The 20,683-nt window shown below is 41.0% G+C and overlaps 1 protein-coding gene across 1 annotated transcript in view; it reads right to left on the bottom strand.

Moving 5' to 3' along the window:
• Positions 1-8,375: 8,375 nt before the first annotated feature.
• Positions 8,376-20,683, bottom strand: part of PUS10 (pseudouridine synthase 10) — a 135,852-nt gene continuing 123,544 nt past the window's right edge. The window contains exons 9-18 of the mRNA XM_077282751.1: positions 20,457-20,521; positions 19,179-19,264; positions 16,525-16,650; positions 16,208-16,264; positions 16,050-16,126; positions 14,798-14,850; positions 14,570-14,687; positions 11,912-12,054; positions 10,152-10,251; positions 8,376-8,900 (exon numbers count right to left, since the gene is read on the bottom strand). Coding sequence (XP_077138866.1) covers positions 8,862-8,900; positions 10,152-10,251; positions 11,912-12,054; positions 14,570-14,687; positions 14,798-14,850; positions 16,050-16,126; positions 16,208-16,264; positions 16,525-16,650; positions 19,179-19,264; positions 20,457-20,521 — 864 coding nt within the window. The 3' untranslated portion in view covers positions 8,376-8,861. The remainder of the gene's footprint in view (positions 8,901-10,151; positions 10,252-11,911; positions 12,055-14,569; positions 14,688-14,797; positions 14,851-16,049; positions 16,127-16,207; positions 16,265-16,524; positions 16,651-19,178; positions 19,265-20,456; positions 20,522-20,683) is intronic.

The following is a 20,683-nucleotide window of genomic DNA, read 5'->3' as shown; positions in this document are numbered from 1 at the left end:
AGGAGCTGATGATCCACAGTGTCGAATGCTGCGGAGAGATCCAAGAGAATTAGCATGGAATAGTGACCATTAGATTTAGCTGTTAGTAGGTCATTAGAGACTTTAGTGAGGGCAGTTTCAGTAGAGTGTAAAGAGCGGAAACCAGATTGAAGAGGGTCGAGAAGAGAATTATCTGAGAGATAGCGGGTAAGACGGGAGTGGACCAGGCGTTCCAAGAGTTTAGAGATGAAGGGAAGATTAGAGACAGGTCTATAATTAGCGGCACAATTTTGATCGAGGGAGGGCTTTTTAAGTAGTGGATGTATGATGGCATGCTTAAATGAGGAGGGAAAAATACCGGAAGTGAGGGAAAGGTTGAATATTTTTGTTAGGTGAGAGGTGAGAGCCGGGGAAAGGGACTGGAGGAGATGCGACGGAATGGGGTCACTGGTGCAAGTGGTCGGGCGAGAAGATGCAAGGAGCCTGCTTACTTCTTCTTCTGTAACTGGTTCAAAGTCAGAGAGTGAACTAGATGCAGTGGGGGAGGGAGGACAGTGCTTGGTATGAAGAGATTGGGAAATGATTTCCTGTCGAATGTGGTCAATTTTTTCTTTGAAGTAATTGGCCAGATCGTCAGCGCGGAGATCTGTGGTTGGGGCCTGCTCTCTTGGGTTGAGTAGGGACCGGAAAGTGTCAAAGAGACGTTTAGGGTTATTGGACAGCGAGGTGATGAGGGTGTTGAAATAGGTTTGTTTGGAGAGGTGAAGGGCAGAGTTGTATGTTTTTAACATGAACTTATAATGGATGAAATCTTCGGGCAGATTAGATTTTCTCCACAGACGTTCGGCGCACCTGGAGCACCGCTGCAGGAAACGTGTTTGCAGCGTGTGCCACGGTTGTCGCCGTCTGTGCCGAGTTGTTCTATGTATAGGAGGTGCAGCTTCATCCAGGGCACTTTGCAGGGTTTCATTGTAATGCTTCAGAGCAGAATTAGGACAAGAGATGGATGAGATTGGGGCCAATGAAGACTGCAAGTTCTTCATAAGTTTCTGGGTGTTAATGGCCTGTATGTTTCTATAAGTGTGGAAAGTGGGGGTGACCTGAGCGGGATGGCAGTTCTTGATAGAGAATGAAAGAAGGTTGTGGTCAGAGAGCGGGAGAGGGGAGTTTGTGAAATCATCCAGTGAGCAAAGCCGGGAGAAGACCAAATCAAGGGAGTTTCCATCATCATGTGTTGGAGAGTTAGTATGCTGCGAGAGGCCGAAAGAGGAGGTTAGAGATAAAAGGTGAGAAGCACATGGGGAGAGGGGAGAAGCAATTGGGATATTGAAATCACCCATGATGAGGGTGGGGGTGTCATAAGAGAGAAAGTGTGGAAGCCAGGTGGCAAAATGATCCAGGAACTGGTGAGAGGGGCCGGGAGGACGATACACCACCGCCACTCGCATGGAGAAGGGGACGTAGAGTCTGACAGCATGGACCTCAAAGGAAGGGAATACAAGTGAGGGTACTTGGGGGATAACTTGGAAGGTACATTTGGGTGAAAGGAGCAGACCAACGCCTCCACCTGCTCTGTTGTCTGATCTTGGGGTATGAGAAAAGTGTAGTCCACCAAATGAGAGAGCAGCAGCAGCGGTGGTGTCTGACTGCTGGATCCAGGTTTCAGTAAGAGCCAGGAGATTAAGAGAGTTAGAAAGGAAGAAGTCATGAATGAAGGAGAGTTTATTACACACAGAGCGAGAATTCCAAAGGGCACAATTCAAAGAGACAGAAGGCATGCATGGAATATTAATAAGGTTAGAGGGGTTTCTTGGTGTAGCAGGTGGGAGGTTTGACTGGCTATAACATGGGGGGCCGGGGTTCGGAGAGATGTCTCCAGCAACTAGGAGAAGGAGGATAGAAAGAGTGAGCAGATGGTTAAGTGATTTGTGAGAGCGTCTCTTCTGTTGGATGGTGGGACTGAATGGATCTGTACTGTTAAGCAATGTGAACAGAGCATGAGTGCTATACATAGGAGAGGCAAGGACAGAGGGGCCAATATGGATGGAGTGTAAAGAGTTTATGCAAGGGCGGTGAGTGAATGCAGCAGCCAGGATATAGATTATACAAATACATATGGTGAGTATTTGCTGTGTGCCAACTGAATAGGGAATAGATTTAGATTGTCTTACCTGTCTCCTGCCCTGTCTAACTGCCATGTTATAACTGCTGAATACTTAGAAAAAAAAGTACTTTGAAAAAAAAAAAAAATGTACACGAATAATAGTGCACGAATGCCCCCTGCATGAATGCTTCCCCAAGCTATATCTACATTTATAGGTGGCCAGCTCTTAGATCTCACTTTTTTTTTTTTTTTTTTTTTTTTTTTTTTTTTTGGTCTTCCCCCCTCTCGTTACCAATCAATCTAACTCAATTGAGACAGCAGGGCACAATAAATGTAGTGATCAGATAAACAAATGTCCAGGTCTACATGGATCATAAACCCCTTTGAAAAACAGTTATGCGAACTCTTGGCATAAGGACAAGCAGAATAGAATTAAATATCTAGAAACAAAAACAATTGCATAACAAGCTGGCTAACAAATATAGATATAAGCAGGAATCAATGCCGAAGGTAGAAGGACTCTGATACCATTCAAGCTTGCTTGCTGTCAGGGAATGGAGCAATAGACATGCAGGATATTTCAGTTCAAAGAATGAATGATATATTACCATTCAAGCTTGCTTGCTGTCAGGGAATGGAGCAATAGACATGCAGGATATTTCAGTTCAAAGAATGAATGATATATTACCATTCAAGCTTGCTTGCTGTCAGGGAATGGAGCAATAGACATGCAGGATATTTCAGTTCAAAGAATGAATGATATATTACCATTCAAGCTTGCTTGCTGTCAGGGAATGGAGCAATAGACATGCAGGATATTTCAGTTCAAAGAATGAATGATATATTACCATTCAAGCTTGCTTGCTGTCAGGGAATGGAGCAATAGACATGCAGGATATTTCAGTTCAAAGAATGAATGATATATTACCATTCAAGCTTGCTTGCTGTCAGGGAATGGAGCAATAGACATGCAGGATATTTCAGTTCAAAGAATGAATGATATATTACCATTCAAGCTTGCTTGCTGTCAGGGAATGGAGCAATAGACATGCAGGATATTTCAGTTCAAAGAATGAATGATATATTACCATTCAAGCTTGCTTGCTGTCAGGGAATGGAGCAATAGACATGCAGGATATTTCAGTTCAAAGAATGAATGATATATTACCATTCAAGCTTGCTTGCTGTCAGGGAATGGAGCAATAGACATGCAGGATATTTCAGTTCAAAGAATGAATGATATATTACCATTCAAGCTTGCTTGCTGTCAGGGAATGGAGCAATAGACATGCAGGATATTTCAGTTCAAAGAATGAATGATATATTACCATTCAAGCTTGCTTGCTGTCAGGGAATGGAGCAATAGACATGCAGGATATTTCAGTTCAAAGAATGAATGATATATTACCATTCAAGCTTGCTTGCTGTCAGGGAATGGAGCAATAGACATGCAGGATATTTCAGTTCAAAGAATGAATGATATATTACCATTCAAGCTTGCTTGCTGTCAGGGAATGGAGCAATAGACATGCAGGATATTTCAGTTCAAAGAATGAATGATATATTACCATTCAAGCTTGCTTGCTGTCAGGGAATGGAGCAATAGACATGCAGGATATTTCAGTTCAAAGAATGAATGATATATTACCATTCAAGCTTGCTTGCTGTCAGGGAATGGAGCAATAGACATGCAGGATATTTCAGTTCAAAGAATGAATGATATATTACCATTCAAGCTTGCTTGCTGTCAGGGAATGGAGCAATAGACATGCAGGATATTTCAGTTCAAAGAATGAATGATATATTACCTGTTCTACAACAATGCAGTGTTCCTGGTTGGGACGCTGCTTCCCTCCATGGTGGGCTCACGGTATTACCAGCTTCCCCGGTTCTTCCAATATTATTGGAGGCAAAGGCGAGGCAGCACAGGTAAGTGCACAGTGTACATATTGTCTCGAAAGGCAAGGCCTCTGGGCTGATACTAGACTCATGCCTTTATGTTGTACCTGGGCCGAGAGCCTCATGTGCTGATGTTTTGGCTTCAACGTTTAACTTATGCAGAGTTATTACAGCACATTACCTTTGTGAAGACTGCCCTCCAGATGCACCTCATTAATTGGCTCCTTCGAGTAAGGCTAGTCTGACAATTGTGATGTGAAGGTTTATCCTGAATTCAAATGGATTACCCTCTTAAATGTAAGTCAGAGTCTGATCTCATGTGTTGCACATTCAAGTGTGGCCTTAGCCTGAGCCTTAAAGTGCCTCATGGCACCTCTATTGATCAGTACCTTATGGCACCACTGTGCCTCATAGTACCTGTTACTCAGTGCCTTATGGCACCTCTACACCTCATAGTACTGCTGTGCCTCATAGAGCCTCATGGCACCTGAGCCTTGTGGCACCATCTTAGTGCCTTATGGCACCTTTATAAGTTATAGTGCCTCATAGTACCTCTGTGCTTCATAGTGCCTCATAACACCTCTGGGCTTTGTCCCTAGTGCATTTGTGCCTCTAGTTTGGGCATCTGCCTTGGTGCCTTGTACCTCAGATTTGGGGCCTCTGGCTTGGTGCCTCTAGCTTCGGGCCTCGTGCCTTTGAGCGTTGGCCTCTGACTTCACGTCTCATGCTTTTAATTGACTTTGCACTTTGTGTCTCTAGCCTCACCTCCAGTTAGAGAGTCATGTGTCTCTGGACCCAGATCCAGCTCAGATTTGTCTAGTATTTATTTGGTTTCAGAATGAGTCTCAATTCAGCTATTGTCTATGTCTAGTCAGAAGTTTTCAGACTTGGCACTTAATGGCTAAAGTCGGGACGCCATTTCACAGCTATGGTTGAAGCGAGACCTATGTCTATCAAGTTCATCCTATAACACGACATACTATTGTTCCAGAAAAATTCCAGTGAGGTATTGTAGATGCTAATTTTCTCATGTCGTGGGGGTCGCTGAGATCATTCCTGATTCCACATATGGCAATCGGACTAGTTTACTTGATCAACATCCTGTCAACAGATTGTAGTCCTATAACCTGTATTATATTCATCAAAGAAGGCATCCAGGCCCTCTTTGTCATAAATGAACAGTACAGCTTCAGGTGGCAGAAGGTCCCATACTCTCACTACTTTCAGTAAAGAACCCATAGTTGGGTAGGCCTACTGGTAATTTGCTTTCCAGAAGCCCCTCAGGACAGTACCCTTATTTTCCCTCTCTTATCTTAAGGCTTGCACAAAATCGATCTTTCTGCAGATCGGTCATTCATCAAGTCACCATGGCTTGAGCTGGGACCATTAAAATTTTTATCTTGCATATGAGTTTCTAGTGGCTCGAAAGACCATTTGCATCCATTATTCTGTGGTACTTTGAAAAACACTGGAGGGTGGAGGTGCCTTTTAACTACTCAGTGATCCTGTTCCGTCATAGGTCAAGGAAGGACTAGTCCTGTGATGCTGCCCTGAGGGACTTCTGAAAACCAAAATACCAGTAGGTCTACTTCCCTTTTTCCTAAAATGCATTAAGTATTTTTTGCATTTTTGTTGCATTTTTTTCTGTGCCGTTTCTCCACAAAAGCTGAAGGATTTCCTAATACCAATAAAGTGAATAAGATTCCTCAAGTCTCATGCACTCTTTGGTTATTTTATCCTTGCACATTTTAAGCAGTTTCAAATCTACAGCATATCAATTCCTTCATTTTTTTTCACCTATTCTAATGAATGGGGAAAAAATGCATCAAAAACGCTGTCAAAAAAGGAGTAAAAACTACGAAAAACTGCATGTAATCTATGCTGCGATTTTCTTGCTACTTTATTATTTGCAGGAGAAATGTCTGCAGCAAATACTAAAAGAAGCCCTCCCATGTACTGTAGTGTATTTTTTATATACTCAGCTATCACCACCTTCTCCTGGATCCAGCTCCATTCTGCTCCTCTTCTAAGCGACATCATCTCACTTCAGACTTTTTGCATCTCTATGCATGAGCCAAATGTCTCTTTTACAGTGTAAGCCTATGGCGTGTCGTTTTGAGTCTCCATGAGCTGACATTGTAAAAGCCACTTTCTGCCTCACACAGAGCGCTGTGTGACCTGGAGACTCTGCAGAGTGGGACATCACCGAGAAGAAGAGCAGAATGGGGCTGGATCCTGGAGGCGGCGGTAGGGGAGTATATTAACATACACACTACACATAAGCAGATTTACTAACACTCTCTAGGCTGTGTGTCTTCGTGCAAAGGAGTGGTCAATCAAGCAAGAGGAGAAGTCACTGGGCGGGAAATAGAGCTGGAGTGACAGATGCTTGGGATCCACCATAGCTATTTGCATATTAAGTCAAACGCTGATTTCTCAGTAATAGAGGAACAGACTTGCCATGTAAAGGTATTACTAGACTTGTCTTCAAAAGAGCTACGTATAAATAGTTTGGGGTGTAAAATTCTGCTGACCGATTCCCTTTAAACCGTACCGACACTTTTGCAAGAGAAGGATTATTTTTGCTTATAACATGCAGTACAGACTTTGGCCGCTCTGTGATACAGGTTATCAGTAAAAATCACTAATTGAGCGATTTTGAAAAATGATTAAACTGCAGAGTCCAGCACTATAATCATCTTATTAAAGTGTAGGTATGTTTTAATTGTTATATTATAAAACTTTTACGCAGCAGTGAACTGTCAATATAACTTGAAATAGCACCCATTTTTTTGGTCATAGCGAGGCAGCCGCGTGTTCTCAGCTTAGAAAGACATACACACGGACAAAAATTGTTGACATTCTTCTGTAAAGTGAAACTCACTGAAATAACAAAATAAAAAAAAATAATTTTCAATTTCAATTTATTGAATATCAGCTAATGAAACATTGAAAATAATTTGACCATAGGGACATAACCACTTCACGACATGCGCCGTACATGTACGGCGCATGTCGTGTCTCGTCTCCGCCTTTGATGTGGGCTCGGGCGATGAGCACACATCTTTCCCCGCACGTCAGCTGTTTTGAACAGCTGATATGTGCCCATACCAGCCGCGGCTGTTAACCTATTAAATGTGGCTGTCAAACATGCGCTTCCGGCAATCGTGCTGGAAATCCACCCATTGGTGACCCCCGTCACGTGATCGCGGGTCACCGATGGGTTGGCATGACAACCAGAGGTCTCCTGCAGTCCTCTATGGTTGTCACTGCCCAATTTCCTTACCATGAAAATTAACTTAAAACACAAAAAAAAAACTATTTCCATTAAATTTCAGCAATGCCATTTAAAAATCAGACTGTTTCTTTTAAAAGGGGGCTGGTGCTTGAAATCAAGGTCTTTTTCTGTTACTTCCAAGGAAGCATGGGCAGTCATCAGTGCTTTGTATCAAAGAGGCTTTACAGGCAAAGACATTGCTGCTTGTAAAATTTCCCCTAAAGCAAACATTTATCTGATCAAAAGCATCAAAGAGACAATTGCGACTGCTGTGAAGGAGGCTTAAGGGAGTCTTGGAAAGTCCAGCAAAAGACAGAACCATCTCCTAAAACAAATTCAGTTCAAAACCACTACAGAGCTTGTTCAGGAATGGCAGCAGGTGGGTGTCAGTGCATCTGCATGCACAGTGAAGCAAAGTCTTTTGGAGGCTGACCTGGTCTAAAGGGCAGCAAAGAAGACACATTAATGACAGAGTGACAGTATACAAGAAGTATAGGAATGCACTGGAGAGGACTGGGGGAAAGCTATTTTCTCTGATGAAGCCCCCTTACGACTTTTTGTGACATCTGGAAAAATGATTGTCTGGACAAGAACAGGTGAGCGCTACCATGAGTCCAACAACATCCTGAAACCTTAGCACCAAAGGTGTGGGCTCACTCTCAATTTTCTCTAAAAACACAGCCATGAATAAAGAATGAGATCTCAACACCCTGCAAGAGCAGCATCTCCCGACAATTGAGGAACAATTTAGTGATGAACAATGCTCTTTCCAGAATGATGAAGCACCATGACGGAAGGTGAAAGTGATAACTGATTGACTATGGGGAACAAAATATTGAAATTTTAGGTTCGTGGCCAAGAAAATCCCATTGAGAGCCTTTGATCAATCCTCAAACAGCAGGTGGACAAACAAGAACACAGAAATTGTGATAAACTTCAAGTATGGAAGAGAGAAAAATGGGGGGCTGTCAACTGTCAGGATTTGGCCCAGAAGCTGATATCCTTCTAAAGGTGACTGTAAACAGAACTTTTTTGTTTAACTCAATAACCGTATGTAGAGACTTGGGAGCTCCCTAAAAGAAAAAAAATTATTACTTTGCCGTAAACAACAAAAATGGCGAAACTGGAATTTTATTATTGAAAATAAAATTTAAAACCCCACATTATACATAGCACATACAGTGAAATATAAGTACACAGTATTCTTTCTGAAAATATTAATGTATCCATTTCTTATTGTATGATTCATTTTATTCTGCGATTGTAATCCATGTGGAATCTCCATAGGACACCTGTAAATGCCCCATCAGTTTGTACGTTGCTAAAAAAAAGATATACTTTCCAAACAAGTCTAATCAGATGTTTGAGCATTCACGTCACTTTGCTGCAGCACGCTATTTATATATTAAAAATAATTAATTTCCTTGTTCATATTTATATTTTTCTTCCTGAAACATAACTCATTCATAATTACTGTGTTGTGACTGTAATTGTAAACTACATAAAATGACAGATCAACATGATCCAATTACATAGCATTATGCACGGTTGTGCCATTGTACATATATAGTTCGCTTCACCATTCAAACGCCAAAGTAAATGTCAATCTTCTAAAGCAGGCGGCCAGTCCACATCTACAGACTAATAAAACAAAGAAGAAAAGAATTAATAGTGCTGGTAATAGCAGAATTAAATAAACTATTAATGAGATTCTCCAGATGTAAACGTAATTTTATTTTTTAGGTCCAAAATTATCCACTGATGAATTTTGTAATAGTAAGAGCTCAGTTTATTTGTTACAGTTCTCCATTTCCCCTGCCCCCCATTCATACATAAAGTAAAAAACTGTCTGCATGCAGTAGCCACCAGGGGGAGCTCTGTGAAGACACATGTATACAAGCTACCTAGTGATGGCTAAAAGAAGCAGTCAAAATGTTACCAATTAACTCCATGGGTATGTAGAGGTCAGCGGGGGATTTGGAGCTCTGCATTACGAAAATAGTTCCAATCAAAGGCAGGCAAACAAATATTATGAAATGAGTATACAAATTTAATTATTTTCATTGTTAGATATCAAGTATAAATCAAAGCACTGAAGAAATCGTAAGTCATGATGAAACGCCCTTGAAATATTATGTTCAGAGGTGAAAAAAAAAAAAAACGTTCCGAGCTCTTATAAAGCGGAATGGTTTATTTTGCCCCCCCCCCCCCAGGTAATCAAATGTACAAAAAGAGAATATATATCTTAAGGCCATGTGCACACAGATTATTTTGAGGTGTTTAGCAACAACAAGTTTTCAAGTGGAAACCACTTCATGAGGTGCTCATTCTTTGAAAAGTTTTTTTCTGGGTGGATTTTTTCATTTCCTCTAGCATATTGGAAAAGTTATTTTGCTCTAGTGTTTTTTTGCAGCCTTCTGATTGGACAGTGCCTAGTTCGGAGTGATTTCCATCAGGAGCTGCTCAGAGAAGCGGCATGCACTTTTTTTTTTTTATTCCCACCAGGTATTTTCCAAAATCTGAAGCGGAAAAAATGCTCAAAAGACTAAACAGCAAAGTGAATTTACAATAGAAATGAAGCAATTCTTTCCCACAAGTTTTTTGAAGTAGACCCGCTTTTGTTTACATACTACAAGGGGAACAGTAGAAGGACACCCCATCATCAGTTAAAAAGTGTGTCCAAAATGGACATAACTTTAAGAAAAGACTCCAAAACTACTCTAAAATATGCATTTACGCAAAGACTGAAAAGTGTACATTGCAGAATATATATACAGCTATTTTATAGAGCACCAACATAATCTAAAGCAACATACACAGAATATACTGACACATATACATCCCTACTCCCAGGAGGACACACAACAATACTGCACACATCTCATCACTGACCTCCACATCCAGCTCTAGGATATCAGCGGTAGTTTTCATCATGGAGCCGATATTTGGAACAGTTCTCCCAAAGTCACCATGTGCAAACTCCTTTATATACCTGCATTATAGTGAAGGAAGTAAAACTTTGCATAGTGGAAGTATCCTTATCTCTACAGGACGCAATCCTAAAGCATAAGGTGAAGATTTTATTATTAGTGTAATTGGGTGCATGAACTGAAGAGTTCACATGATCCCATTGTAGGACCTCCATATACCAGCAATCCCAACTTAGGACCTCCAAATACTAGCACTCCCACCATAGGACCTCCATATACTAGCACTCCCACCATAGGACCTCCATATACCAGAACTCCCACCTTAGGACCTCCATATATCAGCACTCCCACCATAGGACCTCCATATACCAGCACTCCCACCATAGGACCTCCGTATATCAGCACATCCACCATAGGACCTCCATATATCAGCACTCCCACCATAGGACCTCCATATATCAGCACTCCCACCCTGGAACCTCCATATACCAGCACTCCCACCATAGGACCTCCATATATCAGCACATCCACCATAGGACCTCCATATATCAGCACTCCCACCATAGGACCTCCATATATCAGCACATCCACCATAGGACCTCCATATATCAGCACTCCCACCCTGGGACCTCCATATACCAGCACTCCCACCATAGGACCTCCATATATCAGCACATCCACCATAGGACCTCCATATATCAGCACTCCCACCATAGGACCTCCATATATCAGCACATCCACCATAGGACCTCCATATATCAGCACTCCCACCCTGGAACATGATGGTGACTTTAGGCTTGTGTGCATAATTTTTGGATGGTGGCCATGCTTGATGTGAAAACGCATACTGTTCTTGTACTTCTTGAAGGAAACCCACATTTTGCTTCACATTTTCTGAACAGCCATGAAACCCCACAAGGCTTCTCTGTGACAAAATTAAATTTAAATTTCACTTTCAATTAAAAAAAAAAAAAAAAGAAATATTTTCACCTCAATAAAAAAAAATCTTCTTGTATGACACAGAGAAACATCCGATGACGCGCTGTTCCTGTCACCTGACCTCTGCAGCCAATTGATGGTCTCATCGCTTGTGGTCTTTACAGAAACCGCTCTGATTCTTGAGGGGTAAGATTCGGGAAGGTATGGCCCAGTTTTGTTTATTTCTTAGCATGTCAAGTGCATGATAGTTATCTCTCCTGACTTTCCCATACACGGGAACACTCACTCCGCCGGGCGCTCCTGTGGTCCCTAAGAGAGAGTCACTGCCAAACATCTCTTCTTCGAGAACAAAAGGATCACCAGTCCAGTATTGAACATGTCGATCCTCATCTCCCCGACAATCTTCGGTCGTTGGTCCTCATACATATTACATTGTTAGTCAAACTCATCAATATCATTGGGTTAGTCTAATGTGTATGGGGGGGGAGAACTAAGACTATGGAAACTATGGACAACAGGAAGATGAGAATTGAATGTATCCTCTATCTGCTTCTTCAGATTAATAATATTACAAGTTATAGTTACTAGTTGTCGGGAAATGGATCATTTATCCAAAGATGTATTCGAATTGCCATATTTGTAACTCCTAACTTTCAATCTGACTATAAACATGGAGGATTTGGGGAACCAGTGTTCCCTGGTAAGTAAAGCATGCCACTTAAAAGAAAGCATAACTTCTGCCCAGTTTTCTTTGGGGTTGTTGAAGTAATTGAGAAAGGATACGTCCCAGCTTGTGTCTTTAAATACAGGCGGAAATGGTGTTCATCCATGTACTCTGTTTTCATAGTGTGAATTATTCTGGATCGCGAAGCCAGGGGTCGCCTGTGGAGGACTCGGAGGGGCGTTTTTTGTATGAGATTTAATTCCTGTAAATGACATATTATATATAAAACAGTTCTGTAAATTCTGTAAAACACAGTATGTATCAGGAATAGAGATGGGCGAACCCGAACAGTAAAATACGGACCCCGAACACGAACTTCTCCAGGAAGTCCGTGTTAGTGTTCTGGATCGGCATTTCATTTTTAGTCAGGTTTCAGCCTGGATGGTCGCATCTTGGCACCGTCCAGGTTAAAAACCACTTATCATAGACATGGATTACGGCATGGGACAGTATGTTGGACAGGTGATTGATATGGTTGTATTTTATTTTCCTTTTTTTTACAGGAGAACAGGGCTTCAATGGAATGGGCGTTAGGTGAGTATTATTGTTGTTTATTATTTTCTGTTTTTTTTTACAGGGGACGAGGGTTTCAATGGAATGGGCATAAGGTGAGTATAACTTTGTTTTTATTTAAAAAAAAGTTAAATAGTGTGTTTTTTTATTTAAAATAAAGGACTTTATTCATGCGGTGTGTTTACTTACAATATAACTATGGGGATAGTAATGGAGAGGCGTCTCATAGACGCCTCTCTATTACTAACCCATGGGCTTGATGTCACTTGACAAAACATAGGTGGTATCTACGCCACAAATATTAATCCCACTTGCCATCGCCACAGGCGAGCTGCTAATTTTTGGCTGGGAGAGGCAATATCCATGCCTCAGTACCACCCTGAGAATATCAGCCCCTAGCTGTCTACTATAGCTTGGCTGGTTGTCAAAAATGATGAGACCCCACTCTCTTTTTCTTTTTTTTTTCATTATTTATTTAAATAATTTAAAAAAGGCCTGGGGACCCCCTACTCTTGATAACCAGCCATGATAAAGCTGACAGCTGAGGGTTGCAGCCCACAGCTGTCAGTATTGCCATGCTGGTTATCAAAAATAGAGGGAAACTCAAGCCAATTTTTATTTATTTATAGCGCAGGCTGATGAACATCAGCCGCTGCCTGCTCTTGTTATTAGCAGCAGTGGGCGTAGGCTGTTGGGCACTCTCATCAGCTGATGCCTTTGACCAGAGGTAAACTTTTTACCTCCGGTGACAGATACGGACATCTGACAGTGTGGGAACCACAGGTCTCTGACCGCCGGTAACAATCTTACCGCCGTTCAGAGGCAGTGTTTGCCGCACTCTCATGCAGATGGCAGTGTGGCAAATAATGGATTTTTGGGCCCACCATTCATCTGAATGGGGTCCGGGTTCAGGTACTGTCGTGGTACCCAAACCGAAGCCGGAATCAAACATCCAGGGGTTCGCCCATCACTAATCAAGAATACATGAAACTGTACAATAATTGCTATTTAAGGTTCACTGTACAATTTATACACTCAAAAAGTGATCCCTGACCAAATGCCGAACTGGCAGTCTTCAATGTTGAAATCTTCAAATGATTTCTCCATTTACCCATTTTTACATTCTTTGTCCCTATCCTCCATAGATTCTCCAGTTACCTTGACTTCTTGCCCCATACCTTTCCCTTTATGTCTCAGATGAGCAGCAGGAGCTCTCTTGGGAATCTTTTTCTTACTTTAGTTTTTTTTGCATCTCCGTTCCTAGACATAAATTAAACATGCTTTCCCAGTGACCCTCAGTCTGAGATATCTATGGTCCTTTGTGGTATATTATGAGATGGTAAATTTATTATATATTATATAACTTGCTTATTCACCAGTCATATTTATAGGTCCGGGGGTCACTGAGCATTATGACTGTGTTCTGAGCCCACTAATCTCATCTTTCTTATTTTATAAATTATACTTTGACTATTATATATCTGAAAGTCTTCCAAATAACATTAAAATATAAAATTGTTAAATCATATTAAAGGGAATCTGTCAGTAAACTTAACTCTCCTAAGCCGTCTATATGGGCACGTAGGTAATAGAAAGCTGAATACAATGATACCTTGATATCCGTGACCTGATGTCTTAGTCCAGAGTAATCCACATTTTTCTTAATATGTAAGTGAGCTGTTAAGATCTATGGGCCGGACACTAATCTCCCTGAGAATCTGCCTCCAGAGCTTATTTTCAATGATAGGAGAAGTTACCAGTGTGATCACGTTTTTATAGCGAAAAAACGCGAAAAAAACGCGAAAAATCCTGAACGTGTGCACATGGCCTAGACATGTAGATCAGGAAAGCAGACTGTCAGTCATTACACATCACACCGGTAACACCCACTTTCATTCAAAATAAGCTCTGGAGGCAAATTCTCAGGGAGATCTATGTCCTGCCCACAGATCTTAACAGCTCATTTACATATTAAGAAAAACCTAAGTTTCTCAAGATTGGATTGTGGGCATTAAGGTATAATTTTATTCAACTTTTTATCAACTACATGCCTATATAGACAGCTTAGGAGGGTTGGTCTTACTGACAGATTCCCTTAAACGTAAAATGCATCATCCACCTTCAAAATTCAATTTTTGCAACAGTCTCATTCCAAGGCAGGAATCATACATCACATAATACTAATTACCATATGTAATACAAACCTTCAAGTCATTAAGAAATTCCAGGTCTTCCTTCTCTATGGTCCTTTCTGTCCAGATGAGTGCACTGTAGCACTTAGTCTTCTCTTCTTCACCTTCCTTCATGTGTGCCAATGCCTCCCTTCAATACAGTCATTTATTTCACATATCATCCATTACATACACTTGACAATTGTACTTAGTAATCTGCCGTACAAGGCAGAAAAGGTGTCTGAAAGTACAAATTCTTACCTAGAAACAATCTGCAGATCCCGGACTTTGATCTTGTCATTGTTATTTATTTTCTGCCAAATGAAAAATAAGGAAATAATGAACAAATATATATTTTATACATCTATAACCAATATGTTATACATTAAATGTTAGAGCTCAAGGGCCACACCTTCAGGCGGTGGCCATATTTTTCCTGTCTGTTTCCCTGAAAGTGCACCATGCGGTCAGAAATCTTACAGCACTGTCGTACTGCAGTAGGGGTCTACAAAACATATTCAGCTCTGGGGATGATATGAGCTTTTACATTTTTTATTTACTTTTTCCTTGCTTCAATAGTCCCCTTAGGAGTCTTGAAGCTGCGATCTTTTGGTGGCTTATGCTACACATAGCAGGGCTTCAGCAGAAATGATCACCTGCTATGTACGCCGGCCACAGGGCATAGCTCATAGCAGATATGCCATGACAAGAATGGGGGTCTTCTGGAGACCCCTGGTTGTCATGCCAACCCATCAGCATCTCGATCATGTGACAAGAGCGCCGATGGGTGGGGTTTGTGACATTTATCCGTCTATTTGACATTCACTTAGCAACAGGATCATTAAAAATACAAATGAATGTCAAACAGATGGATAAATGGTAAGTATAAGAGACCTTCTCCTTGAGAAAGCCACATGGCGAAACGTACGTCAGAGTCCTGGGGTTTCTTTTCCTGTGTTGTTCCCCGTTACCTGGCATGTCTGCCTTTTTGATATTTGCACATACTGGGGTCTCTTATACTTACCATTTACCCGTCTAGTTGACACTCACTTGTACCTTTAATAACCTTATTGCTATAGCTATATACAGACCTATACATTTATTGTTGGGAAGTCAGCATTGGTATTTATGTTATACCCGCTCTCTATATGTTTGATTGTGAACTTTCATTGTGTATGGTCATGCCTTTATACCTCACCATTTTTTAAAGTGTTTTTAATTTATATGTATGAATAAAATTATACCTTTTATTATTAAATCTATTTTTATTTATTTGTGGTTATTCATCCTATTGGTAGCATTTCTAGTAGTCATATAGTGAATATAAAACTGTTTTTTTATTATTTATATTTATGGTGCATTTACACCAAAAGACAGTGTAACACAGAGGCTAGAGAGGATATAGTGGAGGTGTGTATATATATATATATATATATATATATATATATGTGTGTGTGTGTGTGTGTGAATTGCCGGCAGAGATATCCGCATATATGGAGAATGGCACAATCACCTGCTGAAGATCTTTCATGTCTTTCTCTGCCACCTGGACCCTGTGGGGATTTACAAGTTCAATTGCAAATGGCCTTCCTGAAAGACACAAGAGTTCAGTAGATTCAGCCCTTTTCTTATGACTGCTGTTTTTTAATATGAACGGACATTATTACAAACCTCTCCCAAGGGTCCTCACATCCACGTCTTCTCTTCCTGAAGATGAGAAGTTAAAACCTTAAAAATAGAAAGGCAGAAAACATGGTATAAAAAAAAATAATTCATAATTGTACAAAAAAGCATGTTAATTTAGAATATAGGACAGAATGCTGGTAAGGTACGGAGCTCACAGGATGCAGCATCGCAGCTGGAAGCAGGACTGGGTCTGCACGCGATTCAGCCTCTTATACAAGTAGCCATGTTTTCACCCAGTTACTTATTCTGAAAATGGAGGAGAACGGAGACACCTCCCTAGTTTATAGGCATTGTGTACTCACTGTCAGCTTTAAACACTGCCATAAGCGGTTCTGTGATTAACTCTTCCACTGAGGACTCCATCTTCCTCTCGCCATCAATAACCCACGGGGTCTGAGGCAGAGTCCTTGAATATTTGTTATATCTCCCTGCAAAGTGATGCAATAGATTATTTACACACGTTTGTAACTAAGAGGCCTTATTCTGAAAATGGCTAATATTTTTTCTCATCAGTCTACACACAATATCCCACAAACAGAAGATGAGATCTGCTTTGTAGAAATCTGTGATTAAAAATAAGAGTTGAAATATGCCATCTACATAAGTATCCTGAGCTGCCGCTATGACATCCCAAATTGAGCTTTTCTTGCAACTAGTTTCAATTAACCGTGATCTAAGTGACTGGACATGATTTGGTAAAACACAGTCCTATCCTATCAGTACAAAGTCCCAGAATCAAAAATATTAAAGTGGATCTGTTTCCAAGTTTTTGCTGCGCCATCTGAGAACAGCATAACTTAAGGGCAGAAACCTTGATTCCGGCTATGTATCACTTACAGGGCCACTTGCTTCAGTTTTAATAAAATCACTGCTTTATTTGTTGCCGATCTACCAATGCTGATCTCTGTATAACCTCGCCCACTCCACTGATTGGCTTCTTTCTGTGTACACTGTGCATAGGCAGAAAGCTGCCAATCAGTGGTGTGATCTGGGTTATATAGATCTCATTTTATCAAAACTACAACAAGCAGTCCAGTAAGTGACACATCAGTGGAATCAGGGTCACTACATTATGCTTCTTTTTGTAAAAAACCTGGTGACAAATTCCATTTTAATTAAATGTCTATAGATGTCTACTCTGTAGGCATAATTATTAATCAAGTGAGTATTTTAACAATATAATTTTTCTGCAGATTTTCCAACTCCAAGATGTATAAACTTGATTACTTATTGGATGAAGCAGATCAGGTGATGTGTAGCTGTGTAATTAGGGAGGGTGCGTCCTAAGGATACAACATCTTTTATCAAGGAGTGCAGAATTATGTCAGATTGTTGTCCTCAGGCAAAATGAGCAATCTTGAAATTGCTAAAATACTGGTAGTGTGATCACAGAGCCAGCAAAAGTTTTGTTACAAATAGCCAACAGGGTCACAAAAACGTGTGGTGAAAAAAAGACTCATAATAACAGACAAAGATTTGAGAAGAATCAAGCGTGAAGCGACCAGGAAGCCATTATCCTCCAGTGCTGCCATATTCCAGAACTGCAACCTCCCTGGAGGCCCAGAAGTACAAGATGGTCAGAGCTCAGACATGGTCAAGGTAAGTAGGCTGAAACCCGACCACCACTGAGCAAGACACAGAAGAGGAAACCTCAAGACTGGGCCAAGGAACGTCTGAAGAAATACTGAATGTTTTATGGACTGATGAGTTGAGAGTGACCCTTGACAGATCAGATATATGGACCTATGTCTGGATCAGTAATGGGCACAGACCTCCACCTCGACTCAGACGGCAGCGAGGTGGATGTGGTGTGTCGCTATGGGCTGGTATTATTAAAAATGAGATAGTAGGACATTTTCTGGTTGAAGTTGCACTCAAAATCAACTCCCAAACCTTCTGGTAGTAGTTCTTTTAGACACTTTCTTCAAGCAGAGACAGGGGAAATAGTCTGGATCTTTCAGGAAAACTATGATTTTTTATTCCGGACAATGCTCAATCACAACATCGAAGTAGCCACTGCTCGGCTGCCAGTAAAGGCCTTAAAGATGAAAGAATAATGATGTGACCCCTTTGCTCACCTGACGTAAACCCTATTGAGAACTTGTGAACCTTCTTAAACAGGAGACTTACAGTGAAGGAAAACAATCACCTCTCTGAGCAGTGTCTGGGAGGCTGTGGTTGGCGATGCCCAAAAAGATGATCGTCAACAGATTAAGAAACGGACAGACTCCATGGATGGACTTGAAAAGTTAGAAATGTATTTTTGTTGATTTCAGCCCCAACAATCAATGTTCTCTATCTCCTGACAGGTTCTGCAGAGAAAACTAGGTGAAAATCCCCAAACATCACATCTAAGAAAACTTGAGGCTATAAATGGTGCAAAATGTATCTCCTCAAGGCACTCAGCAAGTCGAGGTTCACACGTCTTATGGTCCATGTACAGACTGCGATTTACGAACCTGACCTCGTAGGCATATGAGCCCAGTGAGTTTGGTCAAGAGTCAGTCCAGAAATCGTGGATGTGTGAAGGTGTGCTAAGGGTATGTCCAAATGGGTGTGATATGCAGATCGGTCAATATATTCTGGACCGAAAATACACTGATCATTACAGTAGCAGCACTGTGGATGACCTTTTGCGTAGAACAGATTGACATTCACTGTGGATCTGAAAACTGTAACTTCTAACTTTATTAGGTGGATTTAGTGGTAAAATCTGTGGGAATTCCACAGTATATCAGCAGTACGATCCACACAATTTTGTACTGATTGTGCTGCTGTGGCTTTTCCACAGTGGAAATGTTCATGAGGATATAAAGGGTCTCAATGCTTGTGTAGATATATTTTACACAATATGGAGCACAGTCTTCAGCTCAGCAGGCGGTACAGGAATCCAGGCTATAGGCTCTAAGCAAATTAGTGGAAAATACACAAAAAATAAAGGAAAAATATGAATTACCTGCCACGAAAACTGATGCGTGGTTGCACTGGATGTCAACGACTTGACACGTTGTTTCTGGAGAAGATGGAGGCCATGGAAAGTGGCTATAAAATATATGCAAGTCATTCAGAACGTATATTGCTAGTAATGAAACCTTAAAACCTAATCTTAAAACCACGAGTGCTGACGTCCCATCTGCCAACGACCTGACCACTAGTTGGCTGGAGGGTCAGGTAACTGGTCATCAGGACGTCAGAACGTCATCACTTATAGTCCGCCCGAATGGCTGTGCAGAACAAGATTCCTGTGGCAAGCAAACTTTTCATGATTAAAAGTTCACAAATATTCTGGCTAAATAATCCAATGACACATAATTTTTTATATAGGCCTTGAAGGGTTAGTTCCAGCTTGGACTTTTATGGTATATCTACAAATGGGTGGTTATTTCTCGATTCAAAGCAGTTTCAAGACGTAGATACAGATGTGGGTCCCAGATATGATGCTGGAACATCCCCTTAAACAGGATCTGTTACATATCAGCCACTAAGGTGAAAATGTAAAGTTAAGGCCTCCATACACATTAGGCTAATGTCGGCCATACCTGCTAATATTGATGAATTCAGCCGACAGTCTACTGTGTATGGTGGCACTGGCCGACTGGTTGTACGGGATGATGTCGATTGGGCATGTCTGATTTGGTACTGCCGATTGCACAATAACTTTGACCAGGGGTGCTCAAACCTTTACATGCCATAGGGATGAATCTCCACTATGTTACGTATGGATGGTCTCCGTGTTTGAATCAAATGTGAGACCCCCATTAAAGAGGAGCTCTAACTCTAAGAGGGGAGTTCCATAGAGTCATATAGAAAAGGGCACATGGAAAGGGGCAGTTTCAGTAGCACAACCTCCAGCTATAAAAAGTATACATAGCAATGAGATAAAATTATTTTGGTCTCCCCCAGCAAAAATTTAGAGAAGAATGAAATTGTGACTTTTCACGTTATTTCAAGAAATGTTTACCATCCTCCGAGGATAAGAAATATTCCACAAATGTATCTAGAACCATTACGCTAGTGGGCCAACCAAGGGGGGTATTCTGCGGGCTACGCAATCGCTACTTCTGTGAACTCTGAATCGCTTCCAAAAACAGAAGACAGGAGGAATTGTGAAATAATTAATCAGCAGATCAGTAACGAGTATCAGGTATTGTGTGCTTCCTCTTATCAGCCCCTCCCCCACACTGTTCTGTTAATCATATACTTGGTACCGAGAAGTAGAGTTAACGGAACTCACTTGCAGAAATCATTGTCTTTTATCTTGTCTAGAGCCTTCACAACAGCCATTCTAGTGAAGACAGACTGCAGAAAGAAGAAAAAGCATTAGACCATTATCTATAGGGAAAAGAAACAGCTGAAAAAATGGAGCGGATGCGGCTACCCACGACACAGCCATTGTTTATACACTTTATATTTGTTCTTTCATAAAAAAATGAACTCCAGACAGGTGATGGCTCACATATG

The sequence above is a fragment of the Ranitomeya variabilis genome, chromosome 2 (assembly GCF_051348905.1).
Source record: "Ranitomeya variabilis isolate aRanVar5 chromosome 2, aRanVar5.hap1, whole genome shotgun sequence".
NCBI lineage: Eukaryota > Metazoa > Chordata > Amphibia > Anura > Dendrobatidae > Ranitomeya > Ranitomeya variabilis.
The sequence above is the reverse complement of the archived record's forward strand: the minus strand, read 5'-3'. Positions and strand labels throughout refer to the sequence as shown.